The sequence below is a fragment of the Haliaeetus leucocephalus genome, unplaced genomic scaffold, assembly GCF_000737465.1.
Source record: "Haliaeetus leucocephalus isolate CR32 unplaced genomic scaffold, Haliaeetus_leucocephalus-4.0 Scaffold506, whole genome shotgun sequence".
Lineage (NCBI taxonomy): Eukaryota > Metazoa > Chordata > Aves > Accipitriformes > Accipitridae > Haliaeetus > Haliaeetus leucocephalus.
This window is the reverse complement of record NW_010972942.1, coordinates 5,403,464-5,419,575: the sequence shown is the minus strand read 5'-3', so window position 1 is coordinate 5,419,575 and position 16,112 is coordinate 5,403,464. Positions and strand designations below refer to the sequence as shown.

At 37.9% G+C, this 16,112-nt stretch overlaps 1 protein-coding gene across 2 annotated transcripts in view; it reads right to left on the bottom strand.

Annotated features, from left to right (window-relative positions):
* STAU2 (staufen double-stranded RNA binding protein 2) overlaps window positions 1-16,112 on the bottom strand; it is a 175,311-nt gene that overhangs the window by 48,910 nt on the left and 110,289 nt on the right. Inside the window, exons 13-14 of one of the 2 annotated variants that reach the window (XM_010575883.1) lie at window positions 13,528-13,641; window positions 3,428-3,914 (exon numbers count right to left, since the gene is read on the bottom strand). In XM_010575883.1, coding sequence (XP_010574185.1) covers window positions 3,861-3,914; window positions 13,528-13,641 — 168 coding nt within the window. In that variant the 3' untranslated portion in view covers window positions 3,428-3,860. Of the gene's footprint in view, window positions 1-3,427; window positions 3,915-13,527; window positions 13,642-16,112 lie in introns of those variants that run through there. The other variant, XM_010575882.1, reaches the window with a different exon arrangement.

Genomic DNA, 16,112 nt, shown 5'->3' with positions numbered 1-16,112 from the left:
CTGCTTCTGAAGTTAACACTTAGCTTGCTACTTTTCCTTTCAGTGACAGTCATTGATATAAAGTATAACTGTGACAATTTTATTTGGTCATTGGCTTAATGCAAGTTATTTTGGGTTTTGACAGGTAAATAAAATCCTGCTGTTTTCTCATGACTTGCCAACACTGTTAAGATAGGAAGATGTATGTCTAAACATACTAAAACACAGATTCATAAGGCAGATGCAGTATGACCTAAAAAGTGTATTAAAGCAGTCATTCCTCTAGCTGCAGAACTAAGATACATTGCACTTAAAAGGAGCTTGTTGAGGGGAAAGTGTGGACATTCATTGCCATGCTGCTCAGCTAGCTTCTTCAAGAAGCTCCTTTGCTGCTAAAAATGTATTCATTATCTTCCCTCAAGAGTGAAAGTTACTTTCACAGAGCAGCTCCAGCCATATTAAAGCTGTCAGCTTTTGCTTTTATTTTTCATATTTCATCATGACTCTGTTACCACATTTGTTAAAGTGGAAAACTGAGAGTCCAAATTGCAAAGTTTCTTTAAAATCCCAAATACTGTTCTTTACTGAATGTTGGTCTTGTATCACTTAACCCTCAGAAACACTTTGACCTGAAGAGAGACACAAAGCCATCAGAAATAGGAAGGATGCAGCCAAAATTTTTATTTTTCAGTACACTATACATACTTTTAATCCAGTTAAAAGTCACAGCAAAACAGAGCCTTTGAGTGAAGACGATTGATTTTGACTCTTTCCATCTACATATGTCTCAGGTGTTACCTTTTCTAAATGCAAAATGATTAATTTAAAAGTATAACTTTCCCTTTTAAATGAAAATATATATTGTCCCAAACACAATTTCCTTACACTCTACTAAACACAGACAGGGATGGCTAGAGGCTACAGATCTTTAGGTTCTCCACTGATGCATAAACTAAACAAAAAAGACAACCTTACTTGTTTCAGAAAGCTTTATTAGAATAGGAATCTTTGAAGACAAACACAAAAGATTCTAATATGTTTAGATTTTATAATGTAAACAACTAATTTAATGCATCACTAGCAATATACAATAGTCGCCATCTTGCAACATGAATGCAAGTAAGAAACTGATGTAATCTGTGAGATATTTCAAAATAATTAATTTGAGAATAAAAGAAGAACTTTTATTGTGTAAACTCTCCCTGTTTGCCTTTTTTAAAAGGATCAGAAAACTGCAGCAGTTGAACCTTTGCTAAATGAAGGTAACAAGCAATCTTTTGAACTGGCCTCTAAATTAAGAACATGTAATTGCCTGAGAAAGGGTATTTGATCAAAAGGGTTTTAAGTGTTACTTATCAGGAGAGTTCCAAAAAACTCCACAAGATCCAGTTTATTTAAATGAGGGCCAAAAAACTTTCAAAGTTTTGCAAATTTTCTCAAAGTAGTTTGACATGCCTAAATTGTGTATTTGCCAGTATGTCAGACTTCTTCTGGGCTAATATTTTTGTTTTGTAAGGGCAAATGGGTCTTTAAGCATTTTTGGGTCAAGCCAACGTTTGATGCTACCTTTTCATTTCCTTAAATCCCTCTCAAACCCATATCTTCTTTCTTAATTATTTCACAGCTTAGAAAATTATAGCGAACATTCCTTTCCAATTTTTTTCTTTTCTATTATTTTCCCCACAAGCAGCGACAGATACATGGTGACAAAAAAGGTTCTACACACTGATCCCTGTTTATTTTTTATTTAATTTGAAAGAATGATCCTGTTTTCTGGCACACTCCAAAATAAAGCCCCAGGTCCTGCAGTATTATCTGCATTGATGAACTGAGGCACCCTGGGAAGTCCCACTCACATGAACAAAGCTCCATGTACGCCCAGCTGTCCCCTAAATGACTGAGAGTGTATTATTGTACCACTTCACATAAATGACAATGGGGTATTGAATCAAATACGACAACATAAAAATCTCCTCAATTCATAATTTCATACAGCATGCTGTGCTAGAAAAAATTACCCCAATTATTCAAAACAATGTTAAAGTATGAAATATTTAGGGAGTAGTCTGAAATAGGACTGACTTGCTAAACAGCCTGACATACTGAAGTAATGGCTAAACAGGCTTTATATGATCTCACAAACCAGCTAAAATCTTTATGTTACTGGGATGAGCCTTGTAGCCAGTATCAGCAAAAGGTGTGCTCTTTGTGTAAATGGCTGAGACATGATGGGTACAGGGACCGCTCAGATCCCCACTGCTATCAGCATACAGAGAATTGAGCCTTAGACACTTGTCTTACTTTATCAAGCTCCCAGTATAAGACATTCAGCAACATTAGAGGTATAAACATATGCCAAGATGTCCTTTATGAATCCATGCCATGCAACCAAGTTTTAAAAACCCTGAAGCAAATGTAAAGCTTTTTTATAGACAGCTGAAGACCTGAATGCTGAGGAAGGGAAGCTCTCATTTCGTCTGCAGGTTATGCTTAGAAAAATACACAAGGGAGGAAGAAGACGACTTTCTGGGTACTGCTGGGGAACAAAGTGACTCCAGCTGAACATGTCTTACTACCTTAAATGGCCTTTGTAGCCTGATCTAACAGTCCCTGCTTGGGGTCCATGTGGCAACTTCCAACCATGAGGAGTACATGGCCAGGAGGTTTGAACAATGCCGCCACCAGCTGGATATGTACCGGTGGCAGGGACGGGGCTGGCTGTAGACCAAGGTAAGCATATTCTTCCTGAAAAAAATATATATACATTGAAAAAAGTAGTTTTGTATTGGCTAAATCTGCTCCCAGGCTTGGGACAGGTATTCTATAATTTCAATTGTAAATAACTTTAGAAACTTTGAAGTTATCTGTTATAGTTTGCTTAGCTTTGGCCATTTGTAGTGAAAACCAAAGGGCAAGATTCACTTGATGGTCGATACTGGACTGTGGAAAATCATAGCTTAAGGCTCTTTGACTCCCAAGAGGATCCAAATCCTTCTTTTCACCTTTTAGAACAGCGCCCTAACTGCCATCTTGTGGGATATTACAAATCAGGAACTCTCCCAAACTCTTCTGCTCATGCAGGTCTACTGAGCACACCGTTTAGTGAGTCAAAGAAGATGACTGCTCTGTGGTTATTACTTTGTGTTCCTGTGGCTGCCCAGCTGTGCTGCTCTGTAGCATGAGGAGGGTTCCTACAGAGGTTTCATGCTCCTGTGAGGATAGGCATAGAATAAAATTTACATCTTCTGTACTTTGCGTGAGTGCGGGAACCAGTGAGCTTGTAGGTAAAATAATTCATCATCTTTCCTACCAGTTTTGTGAATCTCAGCCATTTTGCTAGTTTTGCTACAAATACCCAAGTACAAAATGAATTATTTTTTTTGGCTAGAAGCATTTTTTTCTTTATTTTGGACCAATTTGAACTGGTTTTTTGAGGGGATGAAGGATGAGAGAGAAGATTTTGGACTGTAAAATCAATTATTTGTACAGCCGTAAGGATCTGTGGAAAACTAGGTCTCACAGTCTCTCTAATGATGGGAAAGAGAAAGAATGAATATGAAGAAATACGTATAAAATTTAAAGTTTAATTTAAGAGTTCACTGTTTTGGTTTTGCTTGATACCTCCATTTTAGTGTTTATTATCTCAAGTCCTGGATCCTTGAGAGAGTGAACTACTTGGAAGCAGTCTTACATTTAGCATATGTGAAGGATCTTGCTGGAATGAAGCATTAGTATTGGAACACAGACAGTCTGTAAGGGCTATGAAATGGAGGACACAAGTACATATGGAGAGTCTGGGGATGCAGGAACTCCTGTATCAAGTGACAATATTACACATTTGATGCTTTGAAGAGAAGGTTTGTTGGTGATTCCTTCCTGTCTCAGTGGGATGTTTTGACTCGATGATCTGAGAAACCCAGTGTGACTACAAAAACCTGTATGTGAAATGAGTTTGGGACACAAGAGAGGAACTTGCATGCTATGTTAAATGAGTTATAGCAAAGAATATAAACACCTTTTTCCCTGAAGATGCCTGACACTTTCCATCAAGGCATCAACGGCAATCATGTGAAAAGGGAGAGTGAAATCATTTTCTCAGGTGCACAATTAGTGATCAAGCAAGGGTAAGTCTTCAGCTCTTTCTTGATGGGGTATTTAAAAAAACATCCGAGGAAGAAAGCAGGATGTTGTTGCACCATGGAAGTCTAGGAACCGAGTTTCATCTTAGTGCTCCTAAACATAGCTCCACAACTTCCTTATGATCAGCAGAGATCCAGACCTTTAATGTACCGATCTGTGTTACAGGTAGCACAGTTAAGAGAGTAACTCTAGAACTGAACTTTAAATTGGAGAGGAACTTGCCACAATCTGCACTGAGCATGCATGCATGACTACTTTCATACTCTTCCCATTACTTGACAAAACTATTCCTTTGTTCCTCCAGTAATCCTACCTCTGCCCAGAATAGACATGAGTTTGCCTACAACAGACTGAGAAAACTGCTTCAGCACTAAAAACATGGGCCAAACTACATACAGATGAGTGTGTTATGCAGACACAACACATGACAGGAGTTTGCTGTGGGAACGTGGTGCTGGAAGACAGTCCAAGTTTACAGAAGTGCTTAGACTAGCCCACCACCAAGGCTGGTTATATTGTTTAGACCTGTCTCAAAAAGAAGAAGGAAAAGTCATTTAAACTCTGAGCAGATAGTCAGGGGAAAATTGTACCATTTTGATGAAACTAAAGTGGTGACAGAGAGGAGTGCTCAGTTTTGTTATCCCACTGTATTTCACAGTACATAAGCTTGGCTATTCCCCTGCAATTACTTACAAAACCCGACCTCCTTCATTTCCCTTTAAGTCTATTGTCGGAACATTTATTATGAGATCCTGGCTTCTTGAAATGAATCCTTGAAATGAAGGGGTGTAGGATGTCAAATTTAGTTTCTACTTGCACTATGTAGATCCACGGGTTGTGTGATGATTATGCAAACAAAAAACTATGAAACTTTGTACTAGGTGAATGCATAATGCCAGCCATGTGATATTATTTCAAGAGAAGTGGAAAAATTAGGTGGCAAACACAATTTTGGCAAAAGCACAGTTCTTCAGATGCAACACGTGCAAATCATTATTTTGTCTTGTAGAAAGGTTAAGGAAATGTATTTTGAAATGGCAATTATATAATTAGTGTGTTAAGCAACTTTATTGAATGACAAGTGATTAAACACATATCAACAAACAGACATAGCATTACTTTGATTAGTGTGTGGAAAATGCCACAGAATAACTCTGGCAAGTACAGGGTGGGCAACAAAGTTGAGTGTACGTTTTGCTAATACCTTTCCTTGTCTAAAATGGAGGCGCCTGCAAAATAGGCAACTGGGTTTTGACCAAGTGTTAGTTTTAATTCATAAGGTTTGAAAGGCTTTACCAGTCCTAGAAATTAAAATGAGTGTAGCTATTAAAATGAAAATGCTGCCTGTCGGGGTCAAGATGAAAAATCCAGATCCTTGTCGATCCCAACTGCAAGACAAGCTACTAGGGGGTTCTCCTTCCACTTCATTTTTGCCTCTATCTCTGTCACTAGTAGGTGTATGTCTATCCATTTTTAACTGTTGAGTAGGAGAAGAACCTACCTCTGTTGTATTCCTTCCGTTTTTTTCCTGCTAGGGAAAAAGCTGTTAGATTTCTTGATACTGCAAGTGGGCTGAATCTCTTGCTGCAGTGTGACAAGGCAGAAAGCTGACACTTTTAGCTTTTTCAAACTTCTCCAATACCTTTCCCTTTTAAGCTTCTTCCCTTCCCTAACAGCCACAGCAGCAAGAACATTCAAGATTTTTACATTTCACTGTTGGCCAGCTGAGCCTAAAGTAACAGCAAAACAAAACAAACCAGAAACAGATTGCAAACTAAGGATAGCGAATAGCTGGCCTGTGGTCCATGGAAGGTTGGCTCACTGTGTGTTGTTAATGCCTTTCTTTTCACTTCCACATGCTACACTGCAGTGAAAGCCTGCTAAGGTATTTTAATGCAAACAGCTACTAAGGGTGCCATTCCAAAACAGCTAAACTTCTCTAGGTCTGGGCTGCTACGATCCTGCTCTTCCTCCCTCCTTCCATGTGCATTCCTGTTCTCTTCTTTATGCCAGATCATGCTACTACACAGTGAACAGGTTTAAGGGTACTAAACAAGACAAACTTTTCTACAACAAAATCACTTCTATGAGCAAATCACTTTTCTGTACAGTTAATTTTTGCCTTATCCTCTTCAGGTAACATTTTACAAGGTGGGTAAGCTGATAGCTTGCTGCTGTGGAAGGGGTTGGCTCCCCCTCCTCTACTCTTGGCTGGCAGTCCTGATGTCTCCCTTGTTTCAGCTCTGGTACTCATCTAATGGGACGAGTCAATGGGAAGGAACAACGAAGGTAGAGTCTCCCACCTTGAAAAAACTTAAAAGCTGCCTGGACACAGGCCTGGGCAGCCTGCTCTGGGTGGCCCTGCTTGAGCAGGGGGGTTGGACCAGATGACCTCCGGAGGTACCTTCTCACCCCAACCATTCTGGGATTCTGTGAACTTCACCACTCTTGTGAAACCTCACCATTTTTTTTTTCCTATTTCACCATTTTTTTTTCCAACAGAGGAGGAAACAGTCCCCAAAACATACATGGTCCTTGTTTGTCATCACTTACATGCCAAGCATGTAAGATACCCAGACTGCAACAGTAGCGTTTCACACCCTGCTGAGATTACTGTGTAAACAAACATGCCTACACAGAGAACTGAAAAATCCTATTCTGCATCTTCAGCGAGAGGCAGTCACATTGGGAAGCTACTCAGGAAGCTCTGAATGAGAGCACTGAAAAGGTCTGGCAGGGAGATAGCTGTGCCCTGGTTTACATTCTGTTCCCATTTGGCAGTTAATTAGTAACTCACTTTTTGAAAATGAAAGATTACACATCCTGAACAAATACAAACGTTTGATCTGGGGCTCATCAAGGAAAACTTCAGCAGCTGCCAGGGAAAAGCAAATGTTCTGTCACGTACATCCAGACTGAGATAATGTGAAACAGAAGATGAAGAATACGGAGAGAATGTACCAATGCTTCCACACACAGTCGTGGGGAGCGCAGCAGATGAGGAAAAAGTACCAAATAGCAGACAACAACCTAGTGAGCCTAACTGAAACCTGATGGGATGACTCCTGACTGCAATGTCAGCCTAAGAGGTGGAACTTTCCCGACACAACAAGAGAAGAGTGAAGCATGGTGCTATATATCAAAAGCAGTTTATATTTCTGTCCCATGTGAACTGTCTTTTTTGGAGCACCAGGCACTCAGCTGGGCCCATGCCTGACCCACCCTGAAGGTTACGGAGTCGTCAAGAAGGTAACAGCCAGCCAGATCACACCGGCAGGAGAAGGAGACCTAGCTGTGTGAGATGTTTTTACAAGATTAGGTAGGAGTCCTGATGCTGAAGGGGCTGTGATGGAATTGACAAGCTTTGGGAAAACCGCTAGAAGATTCTTAATCAAACTAAACTTTTCTCATTTTATTGAAGAAGCCGCCCCAAAGAAATGAGAACTGCATTTACAGTAAATCAGGTAGAAATGAGCTGACAAGTGAAGCACATAACACCAGCCAAAAAAAGGAATACATGTATTTTTTTAAAGAAAATCTTAACATTTTATCATTTTTTGGCTATGTCCAGGACACAAACACTCACTGTGAAGTAAATCTGAATATCTAGAAAATACTAATTTTTCCCTAGAACAAAATTAGTTTTAAGCAGGAATTAATCCAGTGTCCAGTAAATAATCTTTTTTTTCTGATGTGGAAAGGTATCTTAACAAAAAAACCAATCCCATTCAACTTTTTTGGTTACAGCATTGGACAAATTTTCAGCCTCTGCATACTCACTGACTACACCATTAGTTGTTTGGGCTTTGTTTTTCTTACGGGTAAGTCAGTCAGTGACACTGGCTGGCATAAATTCCCTAGATTCTGCCTCCCAAGCATGCTCTACAAACAATCTCAGACCATAACAAATACAGAGATTTGGACCTTCATATGTATTATGTGTTTGCTGTTACAAGGTAAAGTTCTTCTTAAACCTGAAGTTTCAATGCTCCAAGCACCTTCCGTCAAGCCTGTCACCCATCTCCAAGGTCTTTTGTCCCTAGAGAACTACTTCCACCTTTGCTGTATTCAAGTGAGATCAGGAGCTTCTCTGGGCATCACCGCAATCCATTAAGCCTGCCCAGAAGTGCCTGTTTGCAGGCCGACAGTGATGATTTGCTACATACCACATTTCAGTTTGCTTGTCACTGCTGTCTGTCAAGCTTTCCAGCAGCAATTTCTGAAACTGCTGAGCATGCCATCTTCCTTTCAGTACAGTCTCTCCCTGTTGCACTCTCTTATCAAGTCTATCTCATCAGTAGCTCTTCCACTTCTACAATTTCTGCCCCTGCTTATTCTCTTTCCAGCTATTTATATACTTGAAAATAAAAGTGATAATATATAACATTATACAATTGATATGTGTCCTAGAAAATAAAAGTATTCTATTTTATGCATTGTAAAGTGTAGGAGAATTCTAAAAACATGGTCTAATATGCATCACCAATATAATGGGTGGGATTAAGAAAGCATGGACTAAAAATATGTGTAAGACATTCACTGTCAGCACTTTAACAGCACATCTTATTGGGACTACTGAGTGAAGTAAATAGCAGAAGACAGCAATAAATAAAATGGGTAGTATTGCCAGCTCCAAAACCTACACATATGTTAAAACCTCCAAAGTCATCAAAAACTATTAAAGTAATGAGACTTTAAGAAAATGCACTGGTCTTTGATCTGTCTCCTGAAATTTAAGTAGAGAACTGATCATGCCTTAATGAACATCAAGTTACTGGGGGTTAAAAACTCAGTTGTACAGGCAGAGTACTCCATGGCAAGCATTCAAAAATCTCAAAATGGGCCCAATCTGTTCTTCCTCATCACCAGGACTGACTTTAAAGTAATTTTATTAAAAAATGAATGTTCATACTTTTAATTTGCCTGCTGATCAGCAAGCCTTAAGAATGCACTCAAGGTGTTTTTTCCAGAGTTTCCTTCACAGCTATGACAACCACTGGGGTATGCTACCCCTGAAGCAGAGCTCTACAGTCACTTAGAGCTGAAGCATTCAGAAAAACAGTGATTATTACAAAGCCACTAAACATGGCAACATTGCAAACTTCCAAAATATATGTGCAAACATGGAAGCTGAGTTTGACACTGGCTTGTTCAAGACGTAGCGGAAGTGTCACTTCTTAGATTGAAACTATGTGACAGGCCACCTTCTATGACACAGGCTGTCACATTTAACCTAGCTACCATTACAGTGAGTCCAATAATTTGTGTTGAGTGAAGTACATTTCCAACAACTTTATGGTATTCACTAGAGTTCTTTAGGGGAAACAGAAATCTCTGTTTCCTTCAATAGTTTGCTCTGATAGCATTATATCTTCTAACTGAAAGTTCTTGGTATGTCTGTGCTCAAGACTTGAAGGAGCTCTTCATATAACTCAGTTCGCTAAAGCTAAAAGATATTTATTTGTATTGGTAACAAGCAATTCAGTATTCAATACTTTGAGAAGCTATGCAGGGAGAACTCTAAGACTTTCAGACTAAGCAGTAGAGAAGACGTCTTTATTCATTTTGGTGGGGTTTTTGAGCACCCTCTTCCACTTAGCTCTAACTTCCTCTCTTTACCCCACTTCTGGGCCTTTAGACATCCAGTCCCCCTTTTCTCTGCAATTTCTTAGTTTTCTGCTCCATTCCACCAACTTTTGCTTATATACCCTCCTATCTTTGAATTTCTCCCTTTTCTGTCTCCCACTGCTCGTACCTTGAATTTTCTTAGTGATAGAAATAGAACAACTACCTGGACTTCCTTTCTGTTACTTTCTGTTACATTTAATTAATTCCTCAGCTTCACACTGTACGCCTAATGTCCATCATAAGCTCTGAGAATACGTTGTCTCCAGTACCACAACAAGGTAAAAAATACCAGGATTAATTACCATTAAGGACAAACTCAAGTTTGCTTGCGAAAGCCACTAGAAAGTGGTGACCATTTTAACTAAAAGCTGCTTGTAGCTAAATTCTACTGAAAAAAAAATAAGAATAGTGGCCATTAAGGAAAGAGAAATTTACAGTTATAGTCAGACACTGGGAAACAGAAAATAGAAAAATAAATCATTCAGGAAAAAAATATTCTAAAACCCGTTAAATTTCTACTAAAGAGGTTAGCATACCTGAATGCAAAACCCAACAAAACATGTGGCAGGCTAGACTGCAGTAGTACTTTAGGAATGTTTCCCTTTTTTACTGTTTGCCAAAAGAAAGAATGAAAGACCAGCAATTGCTTCCAAAATACTGCTTCATGACCAAATGAGATATGCCTTGTCAATCAGACATTTGAAATACACACTAATTAGTGTACCAGAATGAAATGTTTATTTTAATCTGAAATTGCTCAAATGAAGTATGTGGGGAAAAAAATTAAACTCATTAAAATCACAAGCTAAACCAATCTAAAGAATGAAAACTCCCTACAGAGTAGAGGAAAACAGTAAGTGACATGAAAAACTGCTGTGTCAAGTCTTGGCATATTTGAAAAAGCAAGATGATATACTTATATAGGATTGTAACCACACTGGTATCTGCTGGGTAACAAATTCCCCACTGGATGTGCATGGAGAGATATATTACAAGGCAAGCCCAATCTAAAAGGTAGACTATAGTGCTGGAGATCCCATAGGGAACCTGTTTTTCTTCTTTTTTTTTTTTTTTCTTTTTTCATTTCTCTTTCTTTTTTTGATCCAGGTGTGTGTGGTCAGCTGTGGTTCTTCTGCCACAATGTAGTGACAAATCTGTTATACAGCTTTTTTATTAGATATTCTCACACAACAGATTCCACCACTTTCCCACAAACTATTCCAGAGTCTCATTCAGACACTTTTACATTAAAAAAACCTAGAAATTATAGAAGTTATATTTTAGAATGAACCTGAGAAAAATTATCTTCATAAGCACAGAAGTGGACAGATCTTGAAGTCAAACTATGTCAGGCCTCATAACTGACAAATCAACATGCCTCCATTGAAGTCACAGGCTTGCAGTTGACTAGTCCACCCTAACTACCATACAATACAAAAGAGATGATTTAAAAGTAACAGATTGCATAAGTTAAAGAAGAGTTTCTAGAATTTAAGTTTTATAGCATATGGCTATATTGCACTTATTTCATTTGAAATGTTAAAATGTGGATAATTCAGCTTAACAAAGGTACAGCAGTTCTGTCTCCTACTTTTATAAGAACAATAATGGTATCAAATAAACCTGCTGTGAGGAAAATTGTAGAAAACCAAGCAAAATCATACCAATCACACAGGAACAAGAAAGAAAAGGGGATTTTTTTTTTCAGTTAATCCAGTAAGAGCTCTAATTTTGTCATTAATTAATTAATTCCAGTGCCTGACGAACACTTGATGTGCTTTCTGTTTGTTTGCTAATGATTAATTTTTCTCTGTTTTTTTCAGGTGATGGCAAATAATGCTTCAATCCAGTCCTGCCACCCCCCTTATCAAACACAACCAGTCAATAGCATCCTTCTTCCACAGAAAGTGGAATTCCTTTAATATTTAGGAAGGGGACGAGCAGAAATTTGTGAATCCTGTCCAGTGTGTGGATCTATTTTGCGACCCACCGGTTGGCACTTGGCTTTTAGATGATTATTTTCTTTTGCTCTCAGCTCAGATGAAATATTTGCATGACTGATGTGGGTTCCGTAACGCAACAAACATGCCATCATGCAATGACAAAACATTTTTCTTTCCTTTTTAAGAACCCTGTGGAAAATTACATAACTAAAAGCAATGACGAACATTTTTTAAACTTCAAATTGAAATAAGATTAGGGAATTCTAGCTACACAATGACCCAAGCAAACGTAATTCTACCTATTTGTGCACATGCTAGGATACAACCTTTATATATGTGATTTTATGCATTATTTTTTTTCCTCCCATTAGAATGTCCTGTTTGAAGCACTGGACGGGTACATTTGGGATCAAACTAATGCTGCACATAGTCTGGAATTTCCTAATTTCTAGGTGCTTGACTTTGCAGGCTCAATAACACTTTTTCATTTAGATGTCTTAAATATATAATTATTCAGGTCGCTTAAATGTGCTTTTTGCTTACAAAGTCTTTTTTCTGTTTACATATCACACTGTAGCCTAAATAAATGCTAAGACAAAGGCCAAGCTGGCTGGTAGCCCAGAATGTAGTTGTTACCAAATTGACAAGGACCACCTTAAATTCATTGAAATGTCTAAATATTGTATTTGAGTTATAACTAAAGGCGATCTTTACTGAAAGAAAAACAGAGCAACTTTAGAACAGCATAAACAAGTTGCTGGATGAGATGAGAATTGAATGTCGAAGTATGGTCTGACTTACCACAGCTCTCCATTACTGTAAAACACCAAACACTTAAGGACAGGAAGTATCCTCATGTTACTATGTAAATAACTAATGGGCTTAGTTTATGTGAACAACTAACTCAGAAACTTCCAATGAAAAAAAACCACCAATCGAAAATGTGGCTAAGAGTGTCTGAAACTTTTCCCCAAAAGTAACTAATTCTGATAATTCTTAACATGACTTTTCCTTTTTCCTTAGAGAATCTTTCATAGAGTCTGATAAAATGTATGGTAAATGTGAACCCAGTACAATTTAAAGATGGCCTGCAAAGGCAAATAAAAATGGTACTTTTTCCAGTCTACTGAAGATCTGAAAGGTGCAAGGTTTGGTTTAAAGTTTTCTTCTACTTGTTTCCTTTTTGCTTTTAAAACTTTTGCAGTATCAAAGTCTTGTCTTGCTTTTATACGTAAGAGTGTTGGAGGACAAGATGACCAGAATTGAAGTCCCCCTCAGTTCCCATCTGAAGCAGCAGGGTGATGAGTGATTAACATTGAGATTTTTTTTCCTCCTGGCTTTTCGCCACAGGCTTGAATTAAACATTTTAAGAACAGCCAAACAAAATGGAAGTTTTACACAGTCTGATTAAAAATCCCTTTCCCCTCTCAGATGCCAGTTCCTTGTGACAGATGATGGCTAGAGATGATGGCTTCATCTCCCTGCTTTCCCAGCTACCCGTAATCTTCTAGTAAAAATAGGATAGACAAGACCTGATACATACATAAAATCAAACAAAATCTTTGCAGAAACCTCACTTTAAAACCAAAGCAAGCTCTTCAGGCTTTCCTAATATGTCTTAAAAATATGTAAAAGGCAATATAGTTTTGTCTCCTTTTCAGGTCACTCTTAAGATCTGATCAGGATTTTACTATGGCAAGATAGGCAAATCCCAATGACAAGAACATGCCATATGAAAAGCACAAGTTGTGTTGAAATTTAAAATTTACTAATACTGACATTCTGGCCTTACTAGATATTAATATAATTACAAGAGTGTGGGGTGAAGGTATTATACCTGGTCATGGCTGGCTTCAATGGAGCTTCCGATACCTTGGAAAGTCATCTGCACAGGAGACAGTGTCAAACAGGTCATACACTCTTTGCCATTTTGTCTATCACTGTAGTGTACCTATAACAGAATAACATACGTAATCTGCTAAACACCAGGTTTGTACAAGGGAGTCATGCTAAAATACTGTCCCTTTTCAACAAGTTTGTAAGAAGAATTCCAAACATTTACATTGAATTCATCTTTAATATAAAACAAGGAGTGTGTAAAATATTCTAGGTAGTCATATACTGAACTAGGGCCAAATTTTCTGTGATATGTCTGTTAGATAGTTTTTAAAGTGCTGTGTTCTTCAGTTTCTGAGACCTTTGAGACTGAATTCAAGATGCTGTATCTATATAATTATAAGAATCCAGTTTCAAGTTATAGTTTCCAGCCTAGGTGTCATTTTAACAGCATTTTGTAGCTTAGTTATAAAACATCCATGTAAATCATTATACCTCCAAAAACTTGGCAATAGTATTTTAAATTTTTTAATTGTAATTCCATTTCTACTACACTCCACTAACTCTTTTGACATGGCTAATGTTGCATATTTGAATTTGATTTTGTAATTAAATCAAAATGACAGATAAAATGGAGAAGAATTCACATTCTTCTTGAGATGTCTAGGATATCCTTTTCTAAGAGTAACCAATTCCCTACTGATGTTAAGATGTGAATGTTGAACCTGAATCTTGCATGAAATACAGAAGAAGATAGTGTTTCTACTTGAATTATTCTCCTTGTCTTCAGGTTCCTTTCAGACAGTTCTTAAATCCCCTAAAGAAAGGATGGATTTTGATATGTTGAGACAAAATGAAATTAAATGTTGCCAGTGCTTCATTATTAAGAACAGGTTGCCACTCATGCTGAATTGTTGAAATATTACAGTTCTCTGCGTAGCTCCCGGCTTCTAGACAGGCAGATCGAGCACTTTGTTCTACAGGAGAGGTGGAATTTAGTTTATGGTGGTAATTTACACTGGCTATGTGACCCCTGTCAGAAATGGAAAGAGAGATCAGCTCTGCTGGAGACAGACCTTTTATGTTAGTATCTATTTACAGTTGTATAGCTCTCAGGCAAAAGTTACATGATAAAGCCTCATCTTGACATTTAGGCTACAATATTAAACTAATTAATTAATTAGTTAATTAAATTAATTTCTGAAGACAACTAGGAACCATATTAGAGTTATTCCTGTGGAAATGATTTAGTGATGTATGATACTTAATTGCACACCGTGCATATTAAATCCCCTGTGCCTAACTCTTCTTGCCACAGGTGCAAAGTGGGAATACGACAGCTGAAGCAAAACCAGTGCAAAACTGCCTGAGTGAGAGGAAAACCAAGTCAATGCTATATTTCAGAATTACTTTACTGACAACACATCAAAACAGTTTTTCTGTGGCCAAAAGCAAGATACAGAATGCAAAATTCTTGTACTGTGTATAGAAATATTGGTTTCACTCAGCACTTCTTGAAGCTTTCTGGATTATCCCTGTCTCTCTTCCTCTCAACCCCCACAATATGTGCCTACTAAATTGCTTGTGGCTCTCTGCCAGAAAAGCCATACTACTTACTTAGAAATCACAAGAGGCCCCTTCACATATACAATGGTTTAACTTTGATTAATCGAAAGAGGTACAAAGGTATGAAATTTGGCTTGCAAATATAAACTGAAGTTCTTTAAATGTCACGGACTACTGTTATGACAAGGACTTATCAAGCTTCCACAACTGTGGTATCTGGTTGCAAGCTAGATATTCTGCTGAGTACGTGTTGTGGGAATGAGATGTGGAGAAATGGGGCAGAAAAGCTCAAGAGGATGATTCTGTACTGCAAATATGACATAGCAAAAGGGGCAAAATCTGGTGACTGAGAAAAGTACATGTCTTAAAGCACATATGGAGAAATGGAAAAATGGCACTTTCTGAACTGCATAGCATGTTTGTAGGCTTATTTTTAATGAGAATAATATGAATAAGGTTACACTTCACTAACGAAGCAAGGCTAACCAGCTGAAAGAACAGGAGATAACCAGAGGGAAAATTATGATTAGTATTACATGACACTATCATCTGCAGCAGCAGATTTGATCCATACCCCATTTAGAGTCCCATATTGAAATTGCAATAAATTCATAATTTTGGTATCTTTCTAGGCTTAACTTTCCTGAAGGAATTTCATGATGCACTTTTGGCCACATCTGAATATATCAAGGCCATTACTTTGTAATTTCTTAGACAACAGTCCTCTAATTATCTCTTGCCCTGTTGAAGCTCTTCAGTTGAACCAAAACCCCCACTTTTTTATGTTACTGATATGAATAGTGATATAAAACCCAAAAGACTGGACTTTGAATGGGGGACAGAATAAAACTTTGTCCTTTCATCAAAACTCTCTAGTCTACAGATTTGTGCAGCCAGCAGAAACATTCAGATTTCTTCTATGTTTGGCATGTGTATGTACAATTTCCTGGTAATCCTGTTTTGTTATTTATCAGTCCAGCTGCTACATTCTCAAACTCTCTATTTTATTTCTTTCTTCTT